The sequence below is a fragment of the Podarcis tiliguerta genome (assembly GCF_965153285.1).
Source record: "Podarcis tiliguerta genome assembly, chromosome: 8".
Taxonomy (NCBI): domain Eukaryota; kingdom Metazoa; phylum Chordata; class Lepidosauria; order Squamata; family Lacertidae; genus Podarcis; species Podarcis tiliguerta.
Window position 1 is genome coordinate 32,666,324 of NC_139541.1, and position 9,692 is coordinate 32,676,015.

At 42.7% G+C, this 9,692-nt stretch overlaps 1 protein-coding gene across 2 annotated transcripts; it reads right to left on the reverse strand.

Annotated features, from left to right (window-relative positions):
* On the reverse strand, nt 1–5,679 carry SNX20 (sorting nexin 20; the record flags this gene model as incomplete). 2 transcript variants are annotated; one of them, XM_083451943.1, is made up of 4 exons in its annotated part: nt 1–1,591; nt 2,430–2,581; nt 3,237–3,397; nt 5,558–5,679. In XM_083451943.1, the coding sequence occupies 4 exons, from the start codon at nt 5,677–5,679 to the stop codon at nt 923–925; spliced, it is 1,104 nt and encodes a 367-aa protein (XP_083308069.1). In that variant the 3' UTR covers nt 1–922. The 2 variants fall into 2 exon arrangements, with proteins under 2 accessions (XP_083308069.1, XP_083308070.1); XM_083451944.1 differs by having other exon boundaries at nt 3,237–3,414; nt 5,558–5,646.
* Nucleotides 5,680–9,692: the final 4,013 nt, after the last annotated feature.

Here is a 9,692-nt window from a genome sequence, read left to right on the forward strand (position 1 = left end):
TCAATATGGATGTTATTTATTCATTTAGAAAAATGGCTAAACCGCTTAATAAAAACCAACCAACCAGCTTCTAAGGGGAGGTTCTAATAGGATTCCTCGCAATACAAAACAATACAAAACAATTATCGATAATTCATAGAAAAGGAAAGCAGCAAATACTATTCGCATATAAAAGGGATGGGAAACCTTTATCAGCCCAAGGGCCACATTCCCTCCCGGGCAACCATTTAGGGGCCACATGATGGTGGTGGATGGAGCCAGATGCAAACATGGGTATGTGGATATTATATTTAATGTGGGTACATTTTATGTTGAAATCTCTGCCTTATACTGCACCTGTATCATCACACACCTTTACCTCTAGCCCCACCCGCCAGTGGCATGTTGCAGGTGCCACATAATACCTGTTCCACATCTGTAAGAGATCAGTGCTTTTTTGTGGCAACACACACACTTTGGAACTCCCTGCCTATTGACATTAGGCAGGTCCCTTCACTGGACTCTTCTCAGTGTCTGCTGAAAAACATTTATGTTTACGTAAGCCTATCTAGAAATGCAGAATGCTGACATGTGCTTTAATTAGGTTTTTAGCTTTCTACTGTTTTTTGTTATTTTTTGAATGTCTTAAAAAGCTGTTTTTAACTGTTGCTGCTGATAATCTAATAGTTTTTTTTCTTTTTACAAACTGCTTTGAGGTTGTTGTGGTTTTTTTTACAATCAAGCGGGATATAAATTGTATTAAATAAATGAAATAAGTTTGGCTCCCAGAAAGTTGCCCATCAGGAAATGTGGCCCTTGGCCTGAAGAAGGCTCCCTGCCTCTGGCCTAATCAAAAAAGTCCCAAACAAGCTTTCACCTTTCACCCTTCCATAAGGTGTGCCAATTTGACTTTACGCCTTTTCTGCACCTTTCCCAGCTTCTCTCAGTCTATGTACTCTTGAACTGCAAGTTCTTTTAGGGACACCATTTTAGTTAGCCGTTTTTTGGCCTTCCTTTCCTCCATCTTCTCTTGGAAGTATAGAAAGTCCTTGCCAAGTTCGTATGCTAAGGAAATCATTGTTTCCAGCAGGGGCATGTAGTACCTGTGACCAGGATGCTTCTCAAGGCGTAGCAAAGCTTTCTCTCCAAATTCGTAGGCACCTCTGGAGTTTTCCAGATCTTTGTGACAGACAACTATGGCACAGAGAGCTGGGACCAATAGGGTGGGCCGATGCTTGACAAGTTTCTCTTGCAGAGCTATAACTTCCAGAAGTACCTCCAAAGCTTTGGTAAACTGTCCTCCCCGGAGGCAACTATAGGCCTCCTCCAGTTCCGGTCTCACTAAGAAGTCAATAAATATTCTAGATGTCCGAGTGTATTCCATGGAATACAGAAGCCGCAAGTAATCTTGGAAGGCTAGCTTCCTCTCGATGATGATTTCATCTGTGAAGTTCCCCGTCATACACTTCTTGGGAAATGTAATATCCTCCATTTCATCATAAAACTCCTTCAGAAGATTCATATGCAGCTTTTCGAAATCTGAATACCGACGCTCAATCACTGATCTGTTGCTGTCAAAGCTGCCCGTCTGAATGATGAGGATCTGGTACGTCTAGTGGGCAACACAAAACCAAAACAATTGAGAAAAGCTTTGGTGGCTCAGGAAGAAGGCTGGCACTACTGAAGCCAGCAGCACCATCAGGACATGGACTTTGGAGCAGATGCCCAGGCCCCCACTCAGCAGAATGAGCAGGAGGGCCCCCCAAACTTAGTAGGGCTGCCTTAACACTTGCCCCATTCAGTGCAGATTCTGAACTCTGCAGAAATGATCCTAAATATCCCTGTTTGGAAAAGGCCCATCTAGTCTAGCATCCTGTTCTCGGTGGCCAACCAGATCCCGGTGGGAAGCCAGCAAGAAGTCCTGAATGCAACAGCGCTCTGCCCACTAGGATTTCCAGCAACTGGTGCTCAGGGACCTACTGCCTCCGACAATTTAGGTATAATGTACAACATAGCCATGGTGGTTCTTAGCTGGTGATAACCTTATTCTCCCTGAATTTGTCGATGCCTGATGTAGGAAACTGGATTTGGCTGATTGGCTGGAGCTGCTAGACCATTATCTCCTCCCCCCTGCATTGCAAGCCATGTTTGACAGGTGGTCAGGGAGCGTTATGTTGCAGAATGCTTTCCAATGGCATTCTGAAGTCCCCGGCAGAGCACTATTTTTCAGAGTGATGGTTTCTCAGAGTACTTTGCAAGCTGATCGTTGGTTCACACAAAGCTGTGTGCGCATTACTTTGCAAAGGGTGGATTGGTGGTGCCTGCCAAACCCCTTTTGGCTGAGCCATGCCTCGCACCTGACATCGTAAGACATCACATGTAGAACAGTGGTGTGGTTTGGCCAAAATGTCTCCAAATGTTTTCACCCATACAGGCTTACATTTGCTTACCACATATTTAGAGAAGGGCTTCTCTACAATTCTGGCTGACGGGATTTCGAAAAGGACCTTGACTTCTCTGAAATTGCGCTTCTCATTCCGCCAGTATTCTTGGAGTTCCTTAGTTGTCATGGATGAGTTGGGACTTTGGACTCTTTCGTCACCTAAAAGAATGTATATATTTACTGAGTCCTTTTGGGGGTTGGGGATGGGGAATATGTTCTAAAGTGCTCTAAAGTGTGTATGCAGCTGTACGCAGACAGATAGATCCTTGGGAAATTGCTTACGTATGGGTCCTGTTTTCAGACTTAATAGAAACCTTTCTCCTAATTTGATGACTCCTCCAATATGAAACCATTTCCATAGGCAACAGTTTTATTGCACTAAAAGTAGAACATTATAGGGCTACTCCAGAGTTCCTCGGAAAGAGGGATTGATTGTTAAACCACTTGAGAGCTCTGTGAGAGGAATAAGGGTCTCCTAGCAACTCTCAGCACCAGTAACAGACTACAGTTTCCGGGAAAGAATGTGGCCTGGGGAGGGTCACAATGTCCAGAGTAGTCTGTAGGGACACAAGCGGTGCTAACTTGAATAAATCTTGGGGGGGGGGGTCAGGTAAGCCCTGCCCCACACAATCAATCATTTGACACGGTGCACGCTCACCATTTGAATGGCATTACCCATCAACTTTTTTGAGGGGCTGCCCCCCTCATTTATTTTATTGGCCGCTAGGAATTGGCTTCTATAAGGGTCACAATTGATCCCTGGACCTGAGGTTTCCTCACCCCTGACTTGCAGAGTTACCTGTCCAGGCCTTACCTGAGATGTCAGTGGGTTCTGTCTGCTCCTGGGCTGGCTGAAATGAAGTTAGGGTTTCATAGCCATCTCCTTCATCTGAATGGGCATCTTCAGCAGACTCGGCTATAACCCCTTGGACTTCCTTCTGAAGTAAGCAAGGTTGGCCTTCCTCCATTGTGGAGCTGTCAGAAATAGACTGCTATTTCATTTTTAAAAAAATCAAAGTTGTTTACAACAAAAATATGTAAATACGTAAAAAAACCATACAGTAGAAACATATTAAAAATTTAAAACAAACATCAATTAACCATTGTGGGAAGATGCCCTCTTAATTGCCTGCATAGTCCTGATGGAGTAGAAAAGTTTTCAGCAGGCATTTAAAAGTTAAAACAGAAGGTGTGTGCTGAATCTCTGTTTGCAGAGTATTCCACATTACTGAACAGATGACTCTAAAGACACAGTTTCTGGTTGTTGTCAACCGAATCTCACCAACTCGAGAAATGATCAGTGATGCTCTTGCAGATTATCTCAGTGATAGAGCTGGGATATAAGGATTCAGGCAAGTCGTGAACTTTCCCACTTGTCTGTGCCATACGCCATTTCTCTGGGTCCCATAAAAATCTTCCCTAAAAATGGGTCTCAACATACACCTTCATACATCTCTCTATCTTCAGTGCAGGCAAGCAAAGGGACCTCTTCTGACACTTGTTTTCAGGGCCCACCCTACTCCTGTTATTGTACTCTTAACTTTTAAATTCTGATTTTCAGATTATCACAATCCCCCCTGGGACTTGCTGGTGAAGGGCAGGCAATGAACTGAACTGTCATTATTTCATTTTTAAAATGATTTTATATTTCAGGTAGCAAAAGAGACCCAAACAAGGAAAACAGAGCTTAGTAATTGTACAGAGAAGAAAAGAAAAATAGCAGCTGGACAAATGTAGTTACCAAACATAAGTCTGTCATAAGTCTACCTCCGGCCCCATCCACCACTAGTATGTGACCCACAAGGGAACGCAGCCCCTGAATTGAAAAAGGTTTCCCTATCCTGGCGTATAGAGAGTAGAGGCAGATCCCTGCCTCTGTGAGCAAACCCAGGCGAAGACTCATATAGAAAGGAGCGAGAGAGGGTGGCACCACTCCCCTAGGTGTGCGGATCATGACAGCTTGTTGTTATAAATGTGCCTCCGTATGGTGGAACGCAGAGACAGCCACCTACGTCTCTTCCCCGACATGTAACACAACATCAAACTGTCATTGTGATTTAACTAAGCAAACTGGGACCAGGTCCCCTCCTCCCCCAAAGCCACTTCAGATGAAAAACGAGCCATTTTTAAAAGTAGGTTTCACGTTCGAGCCTTCAACCTTTCATAGCCGCAGTCGGCCGCCGAACCGGTGACATGCTAGTAATTGCAATAGTTCAAATAGCTAAGCCCACGTTTCTGAAGGTGTTCAAAAGCAGCATGAATAAAGAGCCTGTCATTTTGGCATAGGTGGCACATTAATGGAGGGAGGGGAAATCAATGCAAACAATCAGCTTTAAACTTGCAAAAGCAGCAGCTTCCACAAATGGTCATTAACAAGAATTTCACCTTTAAGATGTGGAAAAAAAGCAGTTAGCCTACTAACTTGCGGACCATTTTTTTCTCCCCCTTTCCTCCCACCTCCTGCTCATTAATGTTCACACTTGCAATCATCTCTAACGTAATCTATGTATCCTAGTGTAGCCTCAAATTCTAGAGTTCTGGATCAGACTCCATGGTTCCTTGGGTGTGGGCAGGGAGGCAGCTGCCCCCCTAAAGTAAGTAAATAAAAAATAATTAACTGATCAGTTGCATCACAGATCTCAGTTCTGCCCTCCCTAACATAAAGCCTGCACCCATTAAAATAAATCTTGGTTACAACCATGCAAGGTTCTGCGTTGCCCACTATCCAAAGGACAGCCAGACATTTCTGGAAAGCCCCTGCTTGAGCTTTTTACTGCCAGCAGTTCCTGGTTGGCAGGAACCCTGAACACAGAGCTGGTTCAAAGTTCTTTTGGGGTGGCACCTTCAGGGGCCCCTTTTTGAGTCAGTTTGCCCCTGCCTTGCCACTGTGTTCAGCTGCTCTCCTCCTCTGCCACACTGTTTCTGCCATCTTGCTCTTCCCAGACATGGCCAGAGAGCAAGCAAGGACTGCTCAATTATTCAGTGATCTAGCTAACAAAGGAATTAATAAAAGGCAGAAACCAACACCCCTCTCCCCATATATATATATATATCACACATTTCTGTAACAAATACCTAACTAATTTTACTAACTGCTACCTGGCCACCCACAGATCACAGACATAAAATACTGACCTGGTTAATAATCTAGAAATTGTTTCCTTGACAATGGTTTTTAGAGTCTCCAGAACTTCATGGCAGCTGCGTTTCTGCTTTCTCAAAATGTCCAGAGTACCAAGTTTCACTTTACATCTCATCAGCCAACTTCTCTTTTTTACTGTACCAAAGAAGGAAGCTGTGTTTGGACTTCCTGGTTCAGATTATTTGCTCTTTGTCGAGAAGGCACTTGCTGCAGTAATGAAACCAGGAGAGAAGCTTCAGTGTGTGCTGTTCCACATATTCTGTGTGAGATGGTGCCTGTTTTCTTGCTCTGCGTTGGAATAGGGGACTAGTGTGCCCCTCCCCCCATTATGTCTCTATTAGTACCATTAGTTTCCCTGCTAATTACATTAATATGATGAGCCAAACATAGCCTGTCCCACATGAAAACTAGGCAAGCAAATAGTACTACAATCCACGGAGCCCAATTAAATACATAAAAGCAGGAAATGGGAAGCTTTTTTTAGTCTGGGAGCCGCTTTCCCTTCTGGGCAACTTTCTGAGGATCATATGCCAGGGATTGGTGGGGCCAGAGAGAAAAGTGGGTAGGGCAACAAATCATCATTATTTTTTAACCTTTCATACAAGTGAATTTCTCCATACTTTCACATTCCTCTTTCTGCCCTCCATCCAGAGAAGCAAAAGGCATTCTCAAAGTACAGGCATGGATGGATTCCAGCCTGGCAAAAGCACTCAAGGTGTGAAGCAAGGATAGGTGAGGGGTGTGGCCTGGAGGGAAGGGGTGTGGCCTAAGGAGAGCTCCAAGGAGCAGTTACAGGACACTGCAGGGATGCTTTTGACCTCCCGGCCTGAGATTCCCTGCTCCTCTTTTAAGCCTTCTACAGTGCAATTGCAAGAATGTTCTATAGGGCCAGAGGCATTATGCATCCATGGAGGAGAGGACCTTTTCAGTGGTGGCCCTCAACACTGAATTCTTTTTGGCACCAGTTGATTTTATTTGCCTGGGTTTTTAAAAAACATTTTCCATAGTATTTGAGCTGGCTGAACAGTTTTGGACCACTTCTGGACTGTTGCCATTTTGTGAGCAGGGTTCAATTGCATAATGTCAAATTGAGGTTGCATAATTAAAATGGGTTTGGGACTCTTATGCAACAAACCTACTTTGGGGGGGGGGTGGTCCTTTTTCTGGTGTGGAAAGTGTCAGAATATGCACTGGAAAGTGTGGGATAATGATTGCTTGATGCATTCTCACTAAATTACCAGTGTCTTACAAGCTTCTGCAATTTTTGTGCAAACAAATTATTATTATTATTAAATTATTATTTATTAAATTTGCATACCTCCCTTTACCCAAAGATCACAAGGCAGTTCACAGCATATAAGTACAAAATAAGAACAGGAAATACATAATAAAACAAAAACAAACCAGTAATCCCCCCTCCCTCAAACACATTTAAAAGCCCATAGAATGTTTAATCAGCCAAAGTCCTGGGTATAGAGAAACATTTTCACCTGGTGCCTAAAGATATGTAATGAAGGCGCCAGGTGAGCCTCCCTGGGGAGAGCATTCAACAGTGAATGCTTAATATGAATGTTTAATAAACACGTTGCCTGGACTCACCCTTAGTGTATCACCATTTGGAATTTATTGTGGTTTGATTTTTATTATTGTATTCTTTAATATTGGATTGATATTTGGTGTTTTTTTATATATTATCTCAGTTGGCATCTGTCTTGGATTTAAATTTTTGTATGTATGTGCTGTTGTTCTAATCTGGTTTTTATATTTCAATAGTTTTTTAAAAATATGATTTTATATATGCAGTTGTTTTAACTGACGTTGTTTTAACTGCATATATGTAACAGTTTTAAAAATATGTTATTATATTGTAAATCACTTTAGGGTGCTTCATGGGAAGTGATTCATAAAAATTATTCTTCTTATTGTTGTTGTTGTTGTTATTATTATTATTATTACCACCACTCTGAAATCCATGCTTATTTCAACATAAATAAACCTTTACATAGATGTAACTCTTAGTTCAGTGGAGTTTTCTCTAGGATGTGTGCAGCCCTAGAGTACTAGACCCAGACTAAAGGCCAAACGTAACACAGAATTTATTTATTTTCCTTTCCTCCTCCTTGGAGTTCTTCGTCGGGAGTTTTGTGTTTGATCCTGCTTGCTGTTTGCCACTCAGCGAGCGTGCCGGTGGCATGCCATCTAAAACTTATCCTAAATCTGCCAATGGATATGTAACCAAGAAGGAATATTTCCAGGCTGCACAAAGCCCCCTTGATCTCTCTAAAGCAAAAGGAAACGGAGGAGCAAAGAATCTCCTTTTTCTTCTTTTCGCTGTACTCAGCAATTTGAAGGCTCAATGGCTTGGTTATTGCCTGATAAGCAGGTCACTGTTAAAATAAGCTCTACAGATGTGTGAGCAGACAGTTCCTCAACTATAAATATAATTTTCAAACGGCTTCCTGTCAAAAACCACAAAAAGGGGTGGTAGAAATCTTCTCGATGATCACATCCGCAATGAGGTCGATCGGTGAAAGAAAATGCGGATTAGAAATGGGTTAGTGTAATAACAGAAGACTGATGAGTACCAATTTACTGTTCGGATTTATGAAAAATTAATTTCCTCCAAGATCTTTGTTTATATAGGACATACAGTATAAAGCCTTATTTTCAAATTTCAAAAAGTGGATGCTTTTTTTTGTAAGTGGCTATGGCTTAAAGCATGTTTAAGCAGTTCCCAAGATACTTGCTTAGAAAGATTATGGGACGATTGCTCTCCCCATATATGTAAAAACATTTCTTCTAAAGAGCTCAAAGTGGCACACAGAATGGCACACAAAGTGGCATTCTTCTTCCCCATTTTATCTTCACAACAACCCTGTGATGTAGGTTAGGCTGAGAGACTGTGACTGGCCCAAGGCCACCCAGTGAGTTTCATGGCTGAATCCTGCTCTCCCAGGTCCTAGTCTGACATTTATAAATATTTATACTCTGAATAGAATTTAATTGAGCCATCCCACTGTGTGTTAGGTATTGTATCAATGCTTCAATTTCTAGCACAATATATCGTAAAAGGGCACGTTAAATAAAGAAAATCTCAGGCATTGTTGGTAAAGTCCTAGTCTGACTGTCACTGCCACTATTCTATTTCACACTTATTTTTTGCTGCATTTCCCCCCTGTTCTTCTGCTAATGTTGCTCATACCATCTTAACACAATGCAATATTAAATAGAGGAGCCTTATTACAGAAGCTGCCCTGCAATAGTAAACAATTTAAGTCCTAGGAACCAGTTATGGCGTCGCAAAGCAACATGAAAACCACAAGCTAGAGCGCTGGCCACCAACTCAGGTGACTTTAAAAGATTCTGGGTTGTTGCATCCCATGCTAGTCTAGTCCTACTCAGCAGGTGCACTGAAGTTAGTGCACATCAGCATATGACAAACTGAGGTGTATTCTTTTCATTGAGTTTACTGCTAATATTTTGTCTCCGACTATCAGTTGCTGAGATTCACAGGAGCCATCTTCTGAAGAACACTGAGGGACCCTGATGTGACGTCTTGACGTTGCACACACAAAGTTGCACTACGTCCTGACACCGCTCCGTGCCCAGCTCTGTGTTTGACTGCAACAGGGGGTGTGTGTGTGGACCCCTCAAAAAAACCTTGAGGGGGCCCAAAGGGCCTCAGCCCCCTGGAGCTGGTGCCTATGCTGGGAATTGTAAGTGGAAAGAATGCTGCTCAGGTCCTGCTTGTGAGCTTCCCATAGGCATCTAGTTGGCCATTGTGAGAACAGGTTGCTGAATTAGATCAGATCCAGCATGGCTCTCCTTTTGTTCGTATGTTAACCAGAAAAGGAAACAAGGCTAAATGAGCAGATGCACCATCACAATCAGCCATGCTGTCAAAGATCAGCCAGGCACAGTCCCCTTTGCCATATTTAACAAAAGCAAGATTGTGACTTGCCGCTATACAAAGAGCAGCAAGCAAGTCCATCTTTCAACATGTCTTCAAACCCAGTCTCCTATATGGAAGCAGCAAGAACATGCTCCCTCCCCATCTAATATATAAGTAGATACTTAAAGGAGTCAACTATGAAGAACGTGCTCTTGCAAACAAACAATACTGAAATG